The following is a 20,000-nucleotide window of genomic DNA, read 5'->3' as shown; positions in this document are numbered from 1 at the left end:
GGAATTGCCTACATTTGTTTGTTTGTTTGTTTGTTTGTTTGTTTGTTTGTTTGTACATGTCGTATGTCTGTCTTTTCTTAGGAGCGACACCATACCAAAATCCAGTATCAGCTGAAAATCCCGAGCGTATTTCTCTGGCGCAAGTCTTCAGTAAGATGGAGCAGGTGGTGGAGGTGCTGAGCATTGAAGATTACTCCGTCAGTCAGACCACACTGGGACAATGTAAGTGACTACTGCTTCTTTTCTCTCATCCAGTGAGGGACATGCAAAGCAAATTGTAAATCACTGCTTGTTTTAACATCTTTTATCATTTTATTTGTTTTAATTAATGTTATATCTCATGTCCTTTTAACTCTACAAATTAAATTAAATTCTTGTGTTGTTTTTCTCTGGCAGGTTTTTGTCAACTTCGCCAAAAAGCAAAGCGACAACCTGGAGCAGCAGGAGAGCTCGCCCCCCGGTGGCGGCCAGTCGCCACTGCAGCGCCTGCTCAACATCCTGCGCCCCCAGACAGCCAACACGGAGCTCAACGCCCTGGTGTGTGAGGAGCCAGAGGAGCTGGAGAGCGACGATGATGAAGGGCTCATCAGCTTCGAGGAAGAGAGGGTGAGACAAGGCTTAATGAGAGAGAAAAGGATGGGGATCAAAAACACATCTGAAGGGGGAGCAGGAACAGTTGAGAGAGTGTTGGAGTTAGTAGAGCTATGGCTTTGCAAATGGTTAATCAGCAGTGATGGGTATATTTGAGAGTCTTGGCATACTAAGAAATAGAGAGATCATTAGAAATGCTTTAAGCACTGAGCTCAGTTATACATTTACATGACAATACATAAGTTTGAGGCGTGTAAGGTTTTTTTGCATGATTTCTCACACACACACACAACACATGTTTTTTGCATGATTTCCTCAACACACACACACAACACATTTTTCTCAATGATATTTCCTCTCCAACAACAACACACCACACACACACACCAGCACACACACACCACAAACCATGTTTTTTGAATGATTTTCTCTCCACACACACACAACCACATGTTTTCTGCAATGACTTGTCTCTCACAACCACACAAGCACACAGCCATGTTTGCATGATTCTCAACACACACACCAACAGATGTGCTTTTTGCATGATTTCTACTCTCCACACACACCAACACATGTTTTTCTAATGACGTGGTTCTTTGGCTTGGCAGGTCCAGCTGTCTTTCAACACGGACACTCTCTTGCTGAGAACAGGGGCCTCCTCAAACACACAAAAAACAAACAAACAAACAAACACACAAACAACAAACACAAACAAACATCAAGCCTCAGGCTCAGACGTCGGATCCTGACAAACGAAAGAGACGGTTTTAAGGAATCTCTTTGAAAACAAGAGCACTCTTCATCTGGCTGTGTGTGTCTGCTTGGGAGGAGGCACTCTTCTTCTTCTTCTTCTTCTTCTTCAGAGTGCACTAAAAGAAGGGTGAGTACGAGGGGGTACGCAACCTGCTGAACGCACATAAGACTCAAGTCTGAGGCAGAGACTCAGGCCAGACTAACACCTCATCACATGGCCGAGGCCGAGGCTGAGGCTGAGGCTGGCTTGACGGTGTGAAGGATCGAGAGGAGAGCCTCTGATCATGGCCTCCATACCGGTACAGGATAATGAGAACGCTTGCTTTTATGAAGACGGTGTAGGTATTCCAGCGAAATGCACATGTATTTGTTTTTTTTTTTTACTTCTCGGAGCTGTTTGGCAATGTTGACAAATGGTCAAAACAGAGTTAAGTGGAGGGAGAGCTAGGATAGAGGTGACTTGTTTGATTCCCGAGTCTGTTTATTGTGGTGTTTGTGCCACTGATGTCAGAAGATGAGTTTATCATCCACAACATGTTTTGATCACAAAGCATCTCTTACCTCTTAATTAAATGTTTGCTTTGGAGCGTTGTTTGACTAAGTTATCATAAATAATGCGTTTTTATTTCAGCTACAGGAGCGATGTAACTACACAAACCCCCTTGTTGAAACTGTTAATCATGTTGTTGTTTTTTTAAGTTGTACCTGCCTTGAAAGCATGCGTATAGTGTCAGACTTGTATTGTGTCATATCTACATTTTTGCTGTGGTAAGAAGAATGATATATTTTGAATAGTGAAATGTTTTGGACACATGGATGTGGTTCATTTAATAAATGATTGCTGGTTTCTTAATGCACCTGAGGTGCTGTCTTTCGACAGGAAACACTGGAGAAAATGGTTTGTGTCCTGATTCGTAGGCCTTTAAAATGGTTTGTCTCCTGATTCGTAGGCCTTTAAAATGGTTTGTGTCCTGATTCGTAGGCCTTTAAAATGACTTGACTGACCCCATTGAAGTGGAAACTGCCCTCCACATACTCTAGGTCCTGTATCTTCACGTACGAGAATGTAAATGGCATGAAAATGTTTTGCACAGAATCTGGTGCCTCCTAAAAGCTTGAGCCTCTTCGTTGTGAATATAAATATGTATAGGTATGTGTGTGTTTGTGTGTATGTGTGTGTATGTACACACACACACACACACACACACTTTATCTTTCTTTCATGAATTCATTCTCTTTTGCCTCATGAATGGAGCACTTTGAAACACTTTCTTCTCTTTTCCTCTAACTTGTTTATTATTCGCAATATCCTTTGTATGTTTAATTATCTTATAGTTTAGGTAGTCAGTACTCTTTAGTCAAATGCAGGAACTAATACTGTTAAATTGTTTAACTGGATCATATAAGAACTAGGGTCACTTACAAGATATCTTTGCTACAAAGACCTATCAAACTCACGTACCATCACTGTGATACAAACGCAAACACTCAAGGTTTTTCAAGTGTTTGGACAGTGAAGGACAGCATGGAAATTGAAAAAAAATATTTTGAATACAGCCACGTCCGTATTGCTAATGGAAGAAATACGATTTTATTTTTTGTTCTTGAATTTTGTACTGGTGTGTGAGCCATAATATGATTGTTTTGAACTACAGTTGAGAGTCTTTTGTGTTTCTCCTGCTGTCTTGATTAATTTACCATGATCATTTCAGTTGTTGTATCTCAGTTTTCTGAACTTTTTGTTTTCGACTCCGTAATTTACTCTGAAACCATCTGGCACTTGGCTTGTTCATAAAATTGGACCAGTGTGTTTTTTTTTTCTCTCCTTTTGTCCAATTCAGAAAGTTATAGTTAAAAAAAATCCATGGTACTTTTGAAAAAGGATAGGCAACGACAGATTTATATTTTCTTAGAATGTATAGAGAAGACTAAAGCATATGGAATGAAAAGGGGTGTGACCCTGGATATGTTTTATAAGACAGAAGACCAAAGGAAAAACAAATGACTTCATTCTGCACGGAATGTGAATGTGTTTAACTAAGTGTGTTTCAAAAATGTACGATGCATCCTGTTTCGTAAAAAAAACTTTTAAAACTATCTAACTTAGGAGGTGGGGAAAGTCGTTTGTCATCACTAACACTGTAAGGTCAAATTGTTAACTTGAACATTCACCTGTGTAACTCCGATAGTGACCGTCATGCTCGGCTTAGGTCAGAGCTCTGTGAAACCTCAACGTTTGTGTAAACAGCAGGTTTGATCGTGTAACCTTACCAACCCATGCCAAACTCTAGATAGCAAAAGCCTTGACCAGCATTCTGATTTAATTGACAGTGTACTTTTTTTTTCCAAGATGGCAAAGACGTCTCCTCCTTTGAGTGAATGTGCTGCTTGAAGCCCTGGAGAAAATCAGTGCTGTAGGGGCTAGTGCACCAGCAGGGTGAAAGCTAGGTTCCATAAATGACCTGCAACGGATCTTTTGAGGGAAATGGACCTAGTGGTTCTTTTGTTTTAATCTGGAGCAATGTGCTTTGGGGATGTATCTTATGTATGTGTATATGAATATAAATATATTTATATTTTATGAATGTCTGTTAGGTTTTTGTTTTTTCATTCAACCTTTGTTCTAATTGGTTGTCATGTAACATTTTTACTTGGACATTTTGAGCTTGTTTCTAATGTGTTGTTTCCATAATCTTGTGTTTCAAATGAGGTGATCTGGTGTTTTTAATATTACAGACAAGTGAAGGAAAAAAATAAATATGGTGAACTTCTGGAGTAGTGAGTGTCGGTCATTGTTTGTATTTACCATCAATAATTGAGATGTATAGTAAATAAGAATATAGAATGTCCTTATTCATCAATGTATAAAATGAAGTATAGTTAATGTGGAAAGTTTAGACATTTTTCTATTGCAAGATACACAGGATGACAACTTTTCAATCAATGAAAAAAAGCAAACACCACAGCATTTAAAAAGGCACATTTATATTTATTACAGGTATAACATTATTTGAAGTAATGTAAAAGCAGATAGATATTCATATTAAAGATCTCATCATAGGATATTTTAGAAGCAGTCTGATTTCCTGAGTGATAAAAAATGTATGTTAAAAACCTTTCAGTATATAGTGTTGAGTTGAGTTTAAAAGAACATTCATGAGAGTTCATTGCAGCTTTAAAATGGTTCATGTGTGAGACTGCTTTAGAGGCCAGACATTTTAGATTAAAAGCTAAAGTTGATCATTATCATCATAGTCATCATAACCACAATCATCTTCATTATCATCCCAATCATCTTCATTATTACAGGTCATCAGTGTCATCATCAAAAGCCACACCAGTTGCAGGTCGCTTGCTATGAAATAAATAAATGTTATAATTATACAAATAAATTGACAAATCCCCTTATTTGTGCTTAATTTAAAATGTTGACATTCTAAGGCTACGTCCACACTAAAAAGTTTTCTTTTTTAAAAACGAAAAACAATCTCCTTCCAGACAAGCGTGTTAAGCGCTGTATCAGAAGTAATCTTCATCCATACTAACTAACTGGACTTAGTTTTGTGTGGTTCTAGTTGATCAGAGCGCACCTTCTGGTTCCTGGGTTGATCAAAGAGTCTCCAGGAAGGCGCTTGCGGACCCCTGTGGATGAGCCATTACCGCTCTGTAGTCTTCGGGGCTCAAAGTCTGAAAGAAAGCGCGGAGTGGTTCTTTTTTTTACTAAATTAAATTGCTTTTCAATCTCTTAAAACTCTCTACAGTGCATTATATAAGGACTTTTGATGTAATTTATCACATGTTAAAACAAAATCACAGCAACACGATATATGCAATAACTTATGTGGGGAAAATCATGGTACATCCTGCATACCATTAGTTCTCTTGTGAGAGTTCTTCCCGGGGCTGTACAATACCTGACCTCCTGAAAAACAATCCAGACATCCAATGAATGGCCAGACACACAAACTTCTATGACATATGAATCAAATGTTTAAGACATATTTTATTGTGCAATGACAGGTAGTTGCATTTTAATGCAGACTGATCTCATACCCATGACGAACATGTCCCATGTGTATAATACTGGAGCAGTGACCCAGCTATAAATTGGTATAAAAAGTACTCAAATCCCGTATGCCAATGACCAAATGACGTGCGCTAGATGATTCCAGTGGACATTACCTTCAGTGCCCTGCCAATGACTCAAGCAGTCAGTCATCCTAAATAGAAGATCCTTCAGCTCCACTTTCCCATCGACATCAGTGAGTTTGGTCATGGTCATGGTCATGTCTGTTGGTGATGGCCCAAGATGGAGGACCACCTGGTCCAACTCCACGGACACAAAAGCATTTCCACGACCACATGAGGATCTGTGAACCAACGTGTGGTGTGTGTGTGTGTGATAGATATAGATAAAGATAGATGGAGAGAGAGAGAGAGAGAGAATTCAGGATCAGATCCTCTAGCATCTGGAAGAGTAGAAGTAGCCTACAAGCCTTACCTCAATTTCGTAATGCAGTCCTCTGTTGATTTCAACGAATAGTGCTTCAGCTGTCAATAGAAATGATTTAATTCAGTCTTTAAAACAATGATTACCGTGTTTCCTTTGAATCTAGTTTACTTGCAACACTTCTATACTTACAAGTTGGGCCTTATTCTCATCAGTGATCCTTGCTCTCCAAACATCTACAGCATCAGTCACTCTAGGGGTGGGGATCACATTACTTAACAATTCAACATGGAATATCCTCTATACTTCACGTACCTCTGGAACGAGGAAAAGTATCAGGTAGGTAGGTAGGTAGGCCTACCCAGACAACGATCAACAAAAAACAACAGTGGACATAGTTTTGGGAAAACCTGTCAGTGTTGTTTCGAGTGCAATTCATTTGAAAGAGAAAGCCGAACTCACCCTATGTTTAAAGCAGCGGCGCAGTCGTGAGTGTAGCATAAATACTTTGATCCGTCTGTTTTATCTGACACTGTGAAGAAAAACTGTTTTCTGATAGTACTTGGATCCATTTTAGGAGACCAAACCTACAATAATTTAGTTGAAATCACTCATCAAACCAAGAGCGAAACCTAAATTAGCTGCATTCAAATCTAGCCTTTGGTTGAAGAACAAACCGACAGTGAATTCATATGACGTAAATAAAATGAGCAACCAATCGAATTATATTTACCCGGAAGTGACTAATCTGTTGACCTCAAAACTTGTTGACAACCAACAGACGAGTTTGCAGTTGTGAAAGTTATATAAATGACTTAACATTTGGAATAATCTTCTCATGGTGCAGATGCAGCAGATACTTGTTAAATCGTACATTGCCATATTTCGTGTAGTTTAAATGCCGTTGCTGCAGTGGATGCATGTTAGCTAGCCATTTATCGCTAGCTAGCTTACTAACGTTAGTTAGAAATTGGCGCAGCAAGTCTGGTCACAGCAGATTGGTAGAATTAGCTATGATGCTATTGCAGTACTCCACGCTTGCTTAAGCATGGCAGGGAGTTATATCAAAGCGTAGGCATGTGTTTAATCTCCATCACTGTTTCCGCTAGTCTTGAAGTTTTAGAAGCAGTCTACAGTAACCGGAGCTAACGTTTTGCGATGGCGTGGAAATCAAGAACTCGCAGCTTGCAGGTATTTGACACCGAGTTGAGTGCTGACACGGTTGAATGGTGTCCTGTTCCCCAGTGGCACCATATTCTAGCATGTGGGACCTACCAGTTACAGAAAGGCCAAGATGGGGTAAGCACATTTGAAAAAATCATTCAAGTATTTCTTTCCGTCAGTATCACCCAGAAACGTGTAGCTGATTTTTTTAATTTTCTGCATTTGTTGTGCTTTTGAAGGCAGTTGAAGAGTCGGCCACGCCAAATAGGATCGGTCGATTATATCTGTTCCGCTTTCAACAACAAGGAGCATTGTGTCCCCCTCTGACTGAACTTCAACGCATTGACACGCCAGCCATACTAGATGTAAAATGGTAAATTATTTCACCGTGCTAAATTAATGCTATAACTGTGCGCGTGGATTACGATTAGCTGTCTTTCTATCCACTTTATAAACAGCATTCATTTATACGTAAGTCAATAGTCACTTCAACAGATGTTAAACTACGGAGTTGTTTTGGATGAATGTAGGCTAATATTGTAATGTCATCAGGTGCCATGTACCAGTGTCCGGACAACCACTTTTGGGCATGGCAACAGCCACTGGGGAACTACAGCTTCACTTGCTGCAAGACACACAGGTGAGAGGGCAGTGTGTCTTCCTTAGGCCTATCGTGAATTCAGGTCTGCACTGAATGCAACCCAGGCCTTGCAGGCTTACAATAACTCGCCATGCGTAAGTGGCTTAGGCCTTGTTTTTCTCATGACTCTGTCTTTAGTAGGATGGACTCTGTGGTCTGGATAAAGTATCAAGCACAGAGCTGGGTCCTGACAGGCTTGCACTCTCTTTGGACTGGTCTACAGGGAGAGGTGACAGGTTAGTGACAGTTTAATTTATATATATATATATATGCATTAAGACACAACAAATTGTACTGTGTATACAGTATATATAGCCCTTACCTTTAAGAGTGGCCGAGCGTCTTATTTTATACTCAGATCTCAAAAAATGTGTAACAATTTGTTGTGTCTTAATGCATTTACATGTTGCATATAATCATGTCTGTACGCATTTTTGATATTTCTTTGTTTCTCTCTCTCTCTCTCTTTCCATAGCAGTGCAATCCGTGTGGTGTCTAGTGACTCTAAAGGCTGTGTTAATGTTCTGGGCCTGACTGAGACGAGCCTGACCGCTCTGTCCCAGTGGAAAGCCCATGACTTTGAAGCTTGGATAGCAGCCTTCAGCTACTGGGACACACAGATTATTTACTCCGGTGAGATGGTTATTGTTGCTGTTCTCATTTTACCACTCGTCCATGTGTTGTCTCCATAGTTGTCATAGTTGTCCTTCACTTGTGAGATGTGGCACGTTAGGCCATGGTTTGGTGTTTATTTTTAGTGCCGTAGCGAATGGTGTTGTTCACAAACAGAGACAAGGGTTTGTCCCTACTTTCTGCTGTACTGGCTGTGGTAAGCGGAGGGGACACCCCTGCCTCTCTGCACGGTGCATGAGAATGAAAGCCCTTGAATGACTTCATGTTTATGGTAGCTCATCACCAACCTCTGTCTGTCTGTCTGTCTGTCTGTCTGTCTGTTTTCATCTGTCTGGAATGTGCCAGGTGGGGACGATTGCAAACTGAAAGGCTGGGATCTTAGGATAGGTCCCTCCTGTCCCACCTTCACCAGCAAGAGGTGAGAGATGTGCATTTGGACCACCGCTCCCAAAAGACAAAATGCATCGTCTGTGAGGCACCTGACTACAGTGTTGTCGGTGTTGTCTCCTTGCAAACAAAGGCTCTGTCAATCTGAATCAATAGTCTGATTGACAAGTTGTAATGACCTGCTTTTGTTTAATGTACAACAGCACCATGTGGTGCCTGGAGTTGTCCAGCAGATGGAGACATTGTACATGTTGCATTCCATCATGGTTCTGATTTTCATGTTTTCTCATTGTATATTGAGCATTTCATTGTGTATCAGTTGGCCATTAATAATATTAGTAAGGATCATTTAGTAATATAAGCATAGGTTGATTATTATATACATATTGTTATTGTATGGTTCCTCCAAATCATTTGTATATCCATGACTTCACAAAAAGAGGTCACTTGTTGTAAATACTTTGGTTAAACCAGTGCTGCCCTCACCAATTCAACCTTTCCCCCCCCCCCCCCCAGGCACTCCATGGGCGTTTGTAGTATCCACAGCAACCCTCACCGCGAACACATCCTGGCGACGGGCAGGTAAGCACTCTTCTTCAGTCTGACTGACTTTGGTCTGCCGGCTGGAGCTTATCAGCTGCACTCTGTACAGCTCTGAGTGTCTCACGGCCATGTCCATGTCTCCATGTCTCCGCTCCAGCTACGACGAGCACGTGCTGCTGTGGGACGGACGGAACATGCGGCGGCCGCTCAGCGAAAGCGCCATTGGGGGAGGGGTGTGGCGCCTGAAGTGGCATCCTGCCCACGACCACCTGTTGTTGGCAGCCTGCATGCACAACGACTTCCACATACTCCACTGTCAGGAGGCCATGGGTAATGGGTCTCTCTATTTAGTCACGTTCATGGTGGTTGAGCTACTTATATTCTATAAGACACGATTCCTTGTAATGACAAAGCTCTATTAGATATTTGACTCTAAAGGGGCTGTAGGTATTTAGAGGAATTGGGATTTTCTTATTGGTTTTAAAAGTTTGTTTTTGTTTTCCTTCCTGTAGAGGGCAGTGAAGGACCTTGCCCTATCCTGGCCTCCTATGTCTTACACAACTCCCTAGCCTACGGGGCAGACTGGTCCCGCGTGTCTCTGGACAGCCCTCCCCCGGCGTCCCCTCAGGGGTCAGGTGAACCCAGCCGGCTCCAGCCAGCAGTGGGAGGCCACCTCAGGATCCAGTACGAGTCCCCCACGGCCTGCTTCGACACCTCCCTAGAGGACGAGATGGGGCGCTACATCCCCGAGCCCACCCCCCAGCCAGACCCGCGTTCAGTGGCGCCCCCCACACCTGCACTGGACTCTCCCTCGGTCTCCTGCCTGCTGGCCAGCTGCTCCTTCTACGACCACATGCTGCACGTGTGGCGCTGGGACTGGAGCCCAAAGGAGGGTGGGACCGAGGCAGGGCAGGACCGGACAGGGCAGGACCAGGCTACTGGGAACACTGCCGCCGCCGCAGAGCAGGACCAGGATACTGGGAACACTGCCGTCGCCGCTGTACTGTGAGACACAGCAGCTAATGCAGCGATGGTGAAGTTCCTACTTATCAGAGCTGAGCTATGCAGAGACACATTATGGGGTCAGAAGTTTTACATCGGGGTAGATAAAGGGCAAAGATGAAAATGATGGGTTTAGTCAGCATTGCTGCGAGCCACGAAAATGTGTGAAGTGATCATATTTAGGTGGCTCACAATAATTCATACGTGCAGAAGGACATTCATTCAGTCTTCCTGGCCACCTCGGGCACTGTATGAGGTGCATTAGGAGAGATCAAACATGAGGTGAACGCCTCAAAACAAACTAATAAGGATACGACGGCATATCATGTCTCTTAGCCAAGGCTTCTAAGTGAATGCATGTAGTGCACAAAACAAGAAGGTGAGCAGGGAGAGCGCTGAGGGCAAGGATTATGTATTATGGAAAATGACAAACTACCCCAGTGTCACCGATACCTTTGCAGAGCACTTATTATGAATGAACGGACACTTTCAGTTTTTCCAGACCTCTTACAGTATCCATTGGCTGAATGTCTTCATCCCATGCAAATATCTCATAATAGTCTCCACCACAATGTGTAAGGGCGCACAGAACAAGCTTATTGTAAGATACTCATAAAGATAGGATCCAGAATGGTTCCGCAGTCTATGCTATCTTGTAAGACAGATGTGATTGTCATACAGGTTTAAACCTGAATTCCACTGATGGGTTTGCACCAGATGGTCAGATTGTACAATCTTCATTACACAACCTAACGACATGTGTCCAATGTTTGTCTCAAACTGATGGGGAGGCATTGGAAATTATACACACAGATTACATCAGAATTCAACTGTCATGTCTTCCTATTTATTCTTTGACCGGTTGTGTTAGCTTCTGATGTTTTTGCAAAGACATTGTTTAAGTAGTTTTGTTTTAAAATAAATCACAATCTGTATTTTTAAGGCAATAAATATGTTTTTAGTATTGTACTCCATTTACAGGTCCTTGATTAATTTAGCTTCATTACGTGTCGACTTTCAGGGAAACTGTTACATGAATCTTTTATTTAATTATTTTTACTGAATCCAAAAGACAAATTTATTGGTATTTTCCTTCCAGATAACACATACACGGGCGAAATAACCTTTAACAATTGAACACATTTTACATTGTTAAATCCACAGCAATCTCCAACAGAGGTCCATCATTTCGCACTGTTCATTTAGTTTGTGATTGAGCTGCATTTGAACCAGTTCATATCTGTTACTGTTAGCGAACAAAGTTTTTGGGATGCAGTTTGAATAGTTTCCCCTTTTGTTCAGGGTCAAGGCCATATTTCTCCAGGTTGTTCTTATCAAACGTGCCTTCTTCGATGTCCCTTTTAATGTGTGGGGCTACAGTCTGGTTGAATAACATCTCCGTGGTGAGGGCGGGCTCCGTTCCCCCAGGGGCGCGGTACGACACGTACGGCTTGAGGTTAAACCCCTGCAGAGAGGGCACGACAAACTCCGGAATCATCTCCCTCACGGGAACAAACTTCCCACTGCAGGTCAGACGGCCCGCTGGTCTTGCTCCTCTCCCTTTGTAGTTGGACTTCGGGCCGCGCTTGCTAGTGAACGCAGACATTCGGTCGGCGCCCCTGATCAGCCCACGCGTCAGTGTTGACAACAACCCCATCAGTGCAGAGCGTCTGTCAAAGTCACAGTGAAATAACCTGTTGCAGAGAGAGAGAGAGAGAGAAAAGGGAGAACAACTCAAGACATTGGTAAAATAGAACAGAAGTCATGATTAGCACCAATCTGAGCATCAGCACACTGATGTGTGTTCAATATTATGCATTTAGACCAAGTATATGTTCTATGGCTCAGAAAGATGGCCTTTTTGATGAGTAGCCCAATTCCTGCTTTGACCTTCAAATGAACTATTATTGGCAGAGCTTTTGAAGTATTCACAAATTGCAAAAGTCTGACAGAAAAGGCGCAATGCACAATCCAAAAGTCTGTAAATTGCAATTTAGTTACATACGTTTTAATCCATTTGTTTATTATTTTTCAAGTTATGTAAAAGTAAACATATGCAACAACACAGGAATCTTGTGAAACAAATACTACATTCTTTTACAATTAATGCATTTGTTTAGATTGTTAGTAGCTCCATCATTAATCCAATGTACTCATCGTGCTCATCAACCTAATCCTCGTTAGCCGTCATCATACACAAGTGATCATGTAAGAAGTTGCTGAATGCGCACATTAAAGTATATAATTGAAAAACTGCTGTAACGTTAATGAACTTAGTTAAATTACCCAGCCAGAATATCGCTAGCTAGCAAACTCTACCAGCATCTGTCTATGGTCATCCTATTGCTAGCTAACAAGCTAACCTGCTTGATTACGCAGTGGTGGTCAACCGCCAAACATTTTAAGATATCACAGCAGTTATCACAACTTCCAAGTTATTTTTCATGCATACATTCATGAAATGTTTAAACTGGGCTGGCTAAGCATGTCAAGACAAATGAGACAGCTATGTAACATTATCATTAGCTAGCAGAGTAACAATTTTTGATGTAAAGTTACTAGCAATGCCTTATATTAGACCCAGTAAAACACATTAACATTTAGCGAGCTAAATAATGTGCTACATATGTCCCTTGAAATATTAGAAACATTAATATGGTAACCTTTATAACGTCAAAATCCTGCTCAAGTTACCAAAATAACGCTACTCACCTTGACCAGCATGCTAGAAGACGAATAATTCGACATCAGAGTGAGGGTTTCTGGGATTGGCCAAAACCGATCTGTATTAGCCAATAGTGAGTGCAGACACTCAATAGGGAGTGGGTAGGAGTCCCACATACGTTCACACACATCCAAAAAGACAGCCTGAATGGGTGAAGTGCCAAGTCTGAAATACGGAGGTGATTTAAAAGACTGTTAGAGTAAGTACACCCTTTCAAACAGCCGATCGCAGATTACTGTTATACGAGCACCTGGGGTGTATGAAAGAGTATGCATTCTGATCTGCTGATTTCAGTGCAACTTTGTGTACAAGGTGTTAAGGCTACTCTGGTCAGGAGTGTTGCATGTAAACAAATTATGCACTTCTTCGACTACCCCTTATATAGTCTTGTTAAGAACTCATGGTGCACAACTTTTCACAGTTAACTCTGCCCCCGCTCAACTGTGCTTGTTGTTGTTGTTGTTGTGGTGGTGGTGGTGGTGGTGGTGTGTGGGTGCGCGTGAAGATTAAAAAAGGACAACAGATCACAGAGTAGGTCAAAAGTAATCACTGCACTTCCAAATAAGTGGCACCGGGAACAACGGTGTACCCAACCTAAGCATGTGGGTGTTGGGCTGGCTTGCAGTGGTAACTTGAATGTACAGACGGAGATTGCAGGGGGTGTCTTGTTACAATAGAGTAAGGCATGGAAAGGAAATCTACTGTCAATCACTCTGCCCCACTGTGAGCGCAAAATGTTCCCTTTAAATGAACTCTCTGATCCAATAGGCTATTTTATCTATTCTAAACGGACTCTGCCCAGCGCTACTCCCAAGTTCTCTCAGTTTATCAGTTTTGTGTGCTTTTCTCAGAGCATTGTTGTCACGAGGACGTTCGACTGAGTTCAACGTTAATCTACCCTGTGTTTTTTTTTATCAGTCTAATGGACGGTTAGGCTATATTGTGATACTATGTTGCCTAATACTGGAAAGTGTCAAAAACACAAAGTTATTCATCATAAGATTGCCTCCTCAATAGCGTATTCTTGTATGCATGAATGCAATGATAGTTGTCATTACAGTAATGTATATATGATAAAGCAAAGTGACCAAAACATTATATGCGTGTAACCATACAACTATAACGTTACAAGATTATAACTTTTTTCAAACCTCTCAGTGAGGTTTTGTATGGGTTTGGGAGACAGATTGTTCTGTGACTATAGCAACCACATCATTTTAGCATCTGACAGTTTGTTAGCTATGGTTATAAGTTAGCAATAAGTTAGTTGAGGAGTGAATTAACCTCATCTTCATGATCCAGGATTTTTGTCATCAAACTTGTCTGGTGGGGTCATGGATTTTTTTGAGGCATGGAACATAGTAGGATCTCCAGGTGTGTCAATCAATACTAAATTGGACTGATCAGCATGCAAAATCAACATCATGGCTAACGTATTGATATTCTCATTAGAAAGAAGCAGATATTACTAGCATAGCATTGGCATTATATTGATAAGACATTAGCTCTGTGTTTAACATGCTAACGGAAGTGTCAATGTGCCTATGACCCTAGGATAACCATTACTCTGTAGATGTTTGTCGAGTTTAAGTCACAGTTGGTGCATGTTGTTCAAAGAAGAAATGTGTTATCTAGCCTTTCAGTGATTGAAAAACAATTAAAAGTTCAAAACTGTACACTTGAAACACTAATGGTTTAAAACAATATTGAGCTAAACGTTATAATTCATCTCTTTGATACGGAGGTAGCTAATCATGGGTACACAGGCCAAATCATATTTTAAGGACATTTTGGTGCAGTAACTTGTGTCACTTCAGCATTTAAATATTTTATAAGAAGGCCCCTTCTCTTTACAACACAGAGGCCTAAGTCAGAAGCCTATATGTGGGCAAACTCATTGGTTACTGAAGCACTGAAATGCTGTGGGTGATATCACTGCAATTGAGTTGGTTGTAAACATAACATAACCATAAACATAACCATGTTTTTTTACCTCAAAGAATGTCAATATTCAAATTTGTTTAAGTTATTGTCTATTACGGATTGCCCTTTTGTTGTTCTTGTAAACATCTGGTAGCATCTGGTGTTCACATGGCGCTGGACCCTGCGTAGGGTAGCCTACACTATCTGTAGCATGGTGTGCATATAGCCTATGTTATACTGCACATTTACACATACGTATATGCTAGTTCACCCCTGTTGTTTCTGGGTAGCTTCAGGCAGGACTGAGCTTATTGTATAGCCTATCAAGTAGCTTATCTGTAGTCCAAGAGTCATCCGCATTGCTCTCATACTTGTCTAATCCTATTAAGGAAAGAGAAGAGATAGCCCTAATGTAGCTCATTCTTTGCCTGTAGGGATACTTGAGTTATAGAGAGGAGGATTTATGTGGAGGTAAGTTGTCACTCGCAGTCACTAATTCTTTGTTGTTTTGTCATGTTGGAGGCATATTGCCCAAGGAGAGCTCACCTCAGATCATTAGTGCTATTGTGATGAAAGGTGGGCATTTCTTTTCTAGCAACGACAAACTGTTATCAGTGGAATTTGAAAGGTGTTTCCATCTTTATTTTAGAGATGGAGGATGGCACACAGGAGGAGGATAGCTGCAGCATTTACCCGGTAAGTTAAGAACAACACAGATCCGGCTTCCTGATGTTTAGGGTGTATCTCTGCTGGCCTAGCCCGTGTGTGGTAGTCCCAGACTCGTGGGTGTGGTTCTTGTTCATGTGGTGTTCTGTGTAATCTCTGCAGGTGGTGCTGCAAGCGGAACGGAAATCCGAGATCGGGTGCAGCGCTTTGTGGAGGACCAGATGCCAGACCACTATGGTAGATCAGTCATCCACAACATCTCTACCATGTGTGGTGCAAAACCACTACAACACTCCCCCAAATAAAAAATATAAGAACCTTAACGAAAGCCCTCATGCATTCATATGTCAAACACTTTTTTTAGTCATTAGTGTCGTACTGCAATGCTGTGATTGGCTGATGTCTGTGTCTTTCAGTGGACCGGTGCTCTAATTGGTGCAGCAGTGGTCACCTCCTTTATCGCCATCATCGTGTGTTTACTGTACAGAAGACGAAAGGCCCGTGAGTGATCCTGTTGTTCTGACCGCTTTGCATTAGTGTATTTCATACTTCAATTAGTATTCTTAAAATAACCTATGTAAAGTTAGTAAGGTACATTCTACCACTATAGCATATATATATATATATAGTATGATAGATAGATATAGATATATTAAGATATAGATAGATATATCATTCTTACTCTTTCCTTTTTAACTGAATGTATCTGTTTTTCATGCTCACTTTATTATTATTTCAATGCACTATGCAGAGGAAGCGCAAGCAGGGACGCCGCATTATCGCTTCAGGAAAAGGGACAAAGTGCTTTTCTATGGCCGTAAAATTATGAGACAAGTAAGCCCTGCTGATTGTCCCTTATTATCTGTGATTCTGTTATCTGCTTGCCCAGACTTGGGTTTTATGCAACATTCAGCATCTCTTCATTCTAGTGTAACACACATTTGCTTTTGTTTGTTTCTGTTCTGACTCATGTAGGTACAGACTCTATCCTCTCCCCCCGCCAATGGTCCAGTTTCCCGGCAGCGCACTCGCAAGAGAACTAAAGTCCTCTCGATAGCACGCAAGTGTGTAAATGAGATCTTGATTGGTGAACAATTTAATGTAAAATATAGTGTAGGTATGTTAAAATGCTGTGAAATACTGTGTAGATTATGTGGACAATATGTACAGGTAATGCTTAAAGCGGTCCTTCTCTTACACTTACGTAGGTGTTCACATAATTTGAACACTGCTCTAGCCATGTCCCTCTGTATCCCCAGAATCCTACGCATTCCGCAATCCTGCCCCACCCTACAGCCCAGAGAGCCCCCTCCCTCGGTGCTGGAGGCTGACCTCACCGAGTTCGACGTCCAGAACTCTCACCTGCCCTCCGAGGTCCTGTACATGCTCAAAAACGTCAGGTGAGGGTCACCTCCGTGTCCTCCTTTTGTCTGCCTCACCCTGTCCCCATCTCTCTGAAGGTCGTTTTAAGAACTTTTCTTGTCTCTGGGGCGTCTAAGACAATGGCCCTGAAATAGCATTGTTACGGTATTGCATCATGTCCTGTAGTGGCTGTTGTGTCCCCCCCACCCCTGTAGGCTTCTGGGTCACTTTGAGAAGCCTCTGTTCCTGGAGCTGTGCCGACACATGGTGTTCGTGGAGCTGCAGCAGGGGGAGGTCCTCTTCCGGCCCGGCGACATGGACGACAGCATCTACGTGGTGCAGAGCGGACGCCCTGGAGCTGCGCATCCACGAGAGCGTAAGAAGGGCTCAAATTCTGACCACCCCATAAACTACTTTAAACATGTTGGACTGTGCCTATATCCCATTGCTGTTTACCAACTATTTACTGCTATTGGTTTGGTCAAGTAAGGTCATCAAGTCATGTTATTTCTAGACCACATATAAAGCAACACAAGGTATACCCAGGTGTTTTTGATGAAGCATAAGATAAAAACATGCCAGTGGTAGTGACAACAAAGAAAAAGCTAATTTTATAAAACAAATAAAATACCATAAAATACTATAAAAGGAGCAGGAACACCTTCATAAACTGAGACCAGTAGCAGAGCATCGCAGGACATTGTCTTGGCTATATAGTATGTCAAGCCTTGCCAAAAAACAGTGGATGATGATAATAGAGTGAGACACTGCAGGGACAGAGAGAGTGCCAAAGAGCCAAGGAGACAGAGAATGACTGTGTGTCCTTTCTCATCAACAGGATGGCACAGATCCTGTGGTGAAGGTGGTCCTGCAAGGAGACAGCGTCCACAGCCTGCTTAGTCTCCTAGATGTCATCACTGTAAGCAGCACACCCTTTCTCCTGCCTCAGGGTCTGAGGTCTTCTTAGAATGTCGTAGTTGATGTTACACCTAAGTGCTTTAGTCTCTCTACGCGACCTTATTCATTTCTCTTCTTCCCACAGGGCCATCCGGCCCCTTACAAAACAGTGTCAGCCCGAGCTGCTACCCCCTCCACCATCTTGCGCTTGCCTGCATCCGCCTTCATCTCTGTCTTTGAGAAATACCCAGATACTCTTGTTCGCGTCGTACAGGTAATATAAGAGTATGATCAGTGCTCAGTACTGGTAGTGCCTATGGAGTCAATGGAGTTGTAGAGTGTTCTAGTCAGTACTGGTATTGCCTATGGAGTTCTAGAGTGTTCTAGAGTCAGTACTGGTATTGCCTATGGAGTTCTAGAGTGTTCTAGAGTCAGTACTGGTATTGCCTATAGAGTCTATGGAGTTCTAGAGTGTTCTAGAGTCAGTACTGGTATTGCCTATAGAGTCTATGGAGTTCTAGAGTGTTCTAGAGTCAGTACTGGTATTGCTTATGGAGTCTATGGAGTTCTAGAGTGTTATAGAGTCAGTACTGGTATTGCCTATAGAGTCTATGGAGTTCTAGAGTCAGTACTGGTATTGCCTATAGAGTCTATGGAGTTCTAGAGTGTTCTAGAGTCAGTACTGGTATTGCTTATGGAGTCTATGGAGTTCTAGAGTGTTCTAGAGTCAGTACTGGTATTGCCTATAGAGTCTATGGAGTTCTAGAGTGTTCTAGAGTCAGTACTGGTATTGCCTATAGAGTTCTAGAGTGTTCTAGAGTCAGTACTGGTATTGCTTATGGAGTCTATGGAGTTCTAGAGTGTTCTAGAGTCAGTACTGGTATTGCCTATAGAGTCTATGGAGTTCTAGAGTGTTCTAGAGTCAGTACTGGTATTGCCTATAGAGCCTATGGAGTTCTAGAGTGTTCTAGAGTCAGTACTGGTATTGCCTATAGAGTCTATGGAGTTCTAGAGTGTTCTAGAGTCAGTACTGGTATTGCCTATGGAGTCTATGGAGTTCTAGAGTGTTCTACAGTCAGTACTGGTATTGCATATAGAGTCTATGGAGTTCTAGAGTGTTCTAGAGTCAGTACTGGTATTGCCTATGGAGTTCTAGAGTGTTCTAGAATCAGTACTGGTGGTGCCTATGGAGTCTATGGAGTTCTAGAGTGTTCTAGAGTCAGTACTGGTATTGCCTATGGAGTTTTAGAGTGTTCTAGAGTCAGTACTGGTATTGCCTATAGAGTCTATGGAGTTCTGGTGTGTTCTAGAGTCAGAGTTGTACTGGCACTGAGCCAGACTTGGCACTCAGGCCACTCCACACCAGGCACTGTGAATATACAGAAGGCATTTGGCTGACGATTGATCCTTAGCAAACTGCAATGCATTGAAAGAGCACATTTGTCAATACACGTGCTCTGGGAACTTAACCCATGACCGCTGGATTGATGCTGTCATGCTTCATCAATTGAAGCACACAGGGGCACGTTGCCTAATGAATGCACGGCCATAATGGAATTTTGTCCAACATAATTGATTGGAAGAAACAGGAGTTCACAAAGTTGTACAAAGCCCATTGCGGCAAACAGCCCAGGGAAGGTTTTAATTAAGGGGGGAGTTTTAATTAAGTGGTGTCGGGACAGCCGTTTCATGTAATCACAGATTCTGCGACAAGCAGTGCTTAAAGCAGTAGTATACCAAAAGCACAAGAAGCATGGAGGTTTAAAGTAAGGCTCTATCCAGTCTGCTAACCTTATGACCGAATGTCGTCATTAGGTACGGTCAGCAGTCCGTCACTGTGCTGTCATTGTGTTATGTTTGTGTTACGGTCTCATTTTGTTCCCGTGTTTTTACTACAATAATCCTCATTGTTCTCTCCGCTCGTGCCCAGATCATCATGGTGCGTCTGCAGAGGGTGACGTTCCTGGCTCTGCACAACTACCTGGGCCTGACCACTGAGCTCTTCAACCCAGTATGTACTCTGCTTTCTGACCACTGAGTAGGGCTGAACGATTAATTGCATTTGCGATTTAATCGCGATATGATAGAACGCGATTTTCTAACCGCAACGTTCGCGATTAAAAAACGTGGTCTAAAAAAAAAAACATCTTTTTTTAAGATGGTACATTTTGCACACAGTGTTTAAAAAGTGCATGCCTAGTGTTTATACTTAAAATGACTTTTTTAAAATTACTTAAATGCACAGTGGCAAAGCCACCGAT

At 42.0% G+C, this 20,000-nt stretch overlaps 5 protein-coding genes across 8 annotated transcripts in view; 3 read left to right on the top strand and 2 right to left on the bottom strand.

The window, feature by feature from the left end:
* Positions 1-4,118, top strand: part of LOC105891665 (ATP-binding cassette, sub-family A (ABC1), member 2) — an 88,615-nt gene extending 84,497 nt beyond the window's left edge. The window contains 5 exon segments of the mRNA XM_031570970.2: positions 82-117; positions 120-215; positions 217-222; positions 397-606; positions 1,203-4,118. Of these exon segments, the coding sequence (XP_031426830.1) occupies positions 82-117; positions 120-215; positions 217-222; positions 397-606; positions 1,203-1,343 (489 nt within the window). The 3' untranslated portion in view covers positions 1,344-4,118.
* A 197-nt stretch (positions 4,119-4,315) lies between these two features.
* LOC122133037 (protein PAXX-like) lies at positions 4,316-6,445 on the bottom strand. Its single transcript, XM_042708325.1, has 7 exons — positions 6,260-6,445; positions 5,990-6,050; positions 5,849-5,898; positions 5,530-5,717; positions 5,219-5,269; positions 4,938-5,034; positions 4,316-4,702 (listed from the first exon to the last, which is right to left on the bottom strand). Exons 1-7 carry the CDS (start codon positions 6,367-6,369, stop codon positions 4,651-4,653), a joined length of 609 nt encoding a protein of 202 aa, XP_042564259.1. The 5' UTR covers positions 6,370-6,445; the 3' UTR covers positions 4,316-4,650.
* Positions 6,446-6,536: 91 nt separating this feature from the next.
* LOC122128493 (diphthine methyltransferase-like) lies at positions 6,537-11,140 on the top strand. Of its 2 annotated transcripts, none has more exons than XM_012817862.3 (9): positions 6,537-7,096; positions 7,201-7,334; positions 7,514-7,601; positions 7,743-7,837; positions 8,080-8,234; positions 8,580-8,652; positions 9,138-9,203; positions 9,322-9,494; positions 9,677-11,140. In XM_012817862.3, exons 1-9 carry the CDS (start codon positions 6,956-6,958, stop codon positions 10,171-10,173), a joined length of 1,422 nt encoding a protein of 473 aa, XP_012673316.2. In that variant the 5' UTR covers positions 6,537-6,955; the 3' UTR covers positions 10,174-11,140. The 2 variants fall into 2 exon arrangements, with proteins under 2 accessions (XP_012673316.2, XP_042564258.1); XM_042708324.1 differs by having other exon boundaries at positions 8,077-8,234.
* A 113-nt stretch (positions 11,141-11,253) lies between these two features.
* On the bottom strand, positions 11,254-12,987 carry LOC105891684 (39S ribosomal protein L41, mitochondrial). Of its 3 annotated transcripts, none has more exons than XM_012817865.3 (2): positions 12,879-12,987; positions 11,254-11,860 (listed from the first exon to the last, which is right to left on the bottom strand). In XM_012817865.3, the coding sequence occupies exon 2, from the start codon at positions 11,821-11,823 to the stop codon at positions 11,416-11,418; it is 408 nt and encodes a 135-aa protein (XP_012673319.2). In that variant the 5' UTR covers positions 11,824-11,860; positions 12,879-12,987; the 3' UTR covers positions 11,254-11,415. The 3 variants fall into 3 exon arrangements, with proteins under 3 accessions (XP_012673319.2, XP_031426833.1, XP_031426832.1); XM_031570973.2 differs by lacking the exon at positions 12,879-12,987 and adding an exon at positions 12,830-12,871; XM_031570972.2 differs by lacking the exon at positions 12,879-12,987 and adding an exon at positions 12,619-12,731.
* A 2,675-nt stretch (positions 12,988-15,662) lies between these two features.
* The window catches only part of pnpla7b (patatin-like phospholipase domain containing 7b), a gene marked incomplete at its 5' end in the record, with an annotated part of 24,759 nt that continues 20,421 nt past the window's right edge, over positions 15,663-20,000 (top strand). The window contains 11 exon segments of the mRNA XM_031570971.2: positions 15,663-15,704; positions 15,706-15,717; positions 15,897-15,981; positions 16,232-16,314; positions 16,456-16,544; positions 16,740-16,880; positions 17,058-17,193; positions 17,195-17,218; positions 17,681-17,761; positions 17,885-18,013; positions 19,670-19,750. Coding sequence (XP_031426831.2) covers positions 15,663-15,704; positions 15,706-15,717; positions 15,897-15,981; positions 16,232-16,314; positions 16,456-16,544; positions 16,740-16,880; positions 17,058-17,193; positions 17,195-17,218; positions 17,681-17,761; positions 17,885-18,013; positions 19,670-19,750 — 903 coding nt within the window.

This window comes from Clupea harengus, chromosome 7, assembly GCF_900700415.2.
Source record: "Clupea harengus chromosome 7, Ch_v2.0.2, whole genome shotgun sequence".
In the NCBI taxonomy this organism is placed as follows: Eukaryota; Metazoa; Chordata; class Actinopteri; order Clupeiformes; family Clupeidae; genus Clupea; species Clupea harengus.
This window is presented reverse-complemented; position numbering and strand designations above follow the sequence as displayed.

Bases quoted from the DNA above. Each gene is read 5' to 3' on its own strand.
- LOC122133037 (XM_042708325.1), bottom strand. From the start codon at position 6,369: ATGGATCCAAGTACTATCAGAAAACAGTTTTTCTTCACAGTGTCAGAT. The intron at 5,899-5,989 runs GTAAGTATAGAA...TTCTATTGACAG, and splicing joins ATGAGAATAAGGCCCAACTT to CTGAAGCACTATTCGTTGAA. The intron at 5,718-5,848 runs GTAAGGCTTGTA...GTTGGTTCACAG, and splicing joins GACTGCATTACGAAATTGAG to ATCCTCATGTGGTCGTGGAA.
- LOC122128493 (XM_042708324.1), top strand. From the start codon at position 6,956: ATGGCGTGGAAATCAAGAACTCGCAGCTTGCAGGTATTTGACACCGAG. The intron at 7,097-7,200 runs GTAAGCACATTT...GTGCTTTTGAAG, and splicing joins TACAGAAAGGCCAAGATGGG to GCAGTTGAAGAGTCGGCCAC. The intron at 7,838-8,076 runs GTTAGTGACAGT...CTCTTTCCATAG, and splicing joins TCTACAGGGAGAGGTGACAG to CAGTGCAATCCGTGTGGTGT.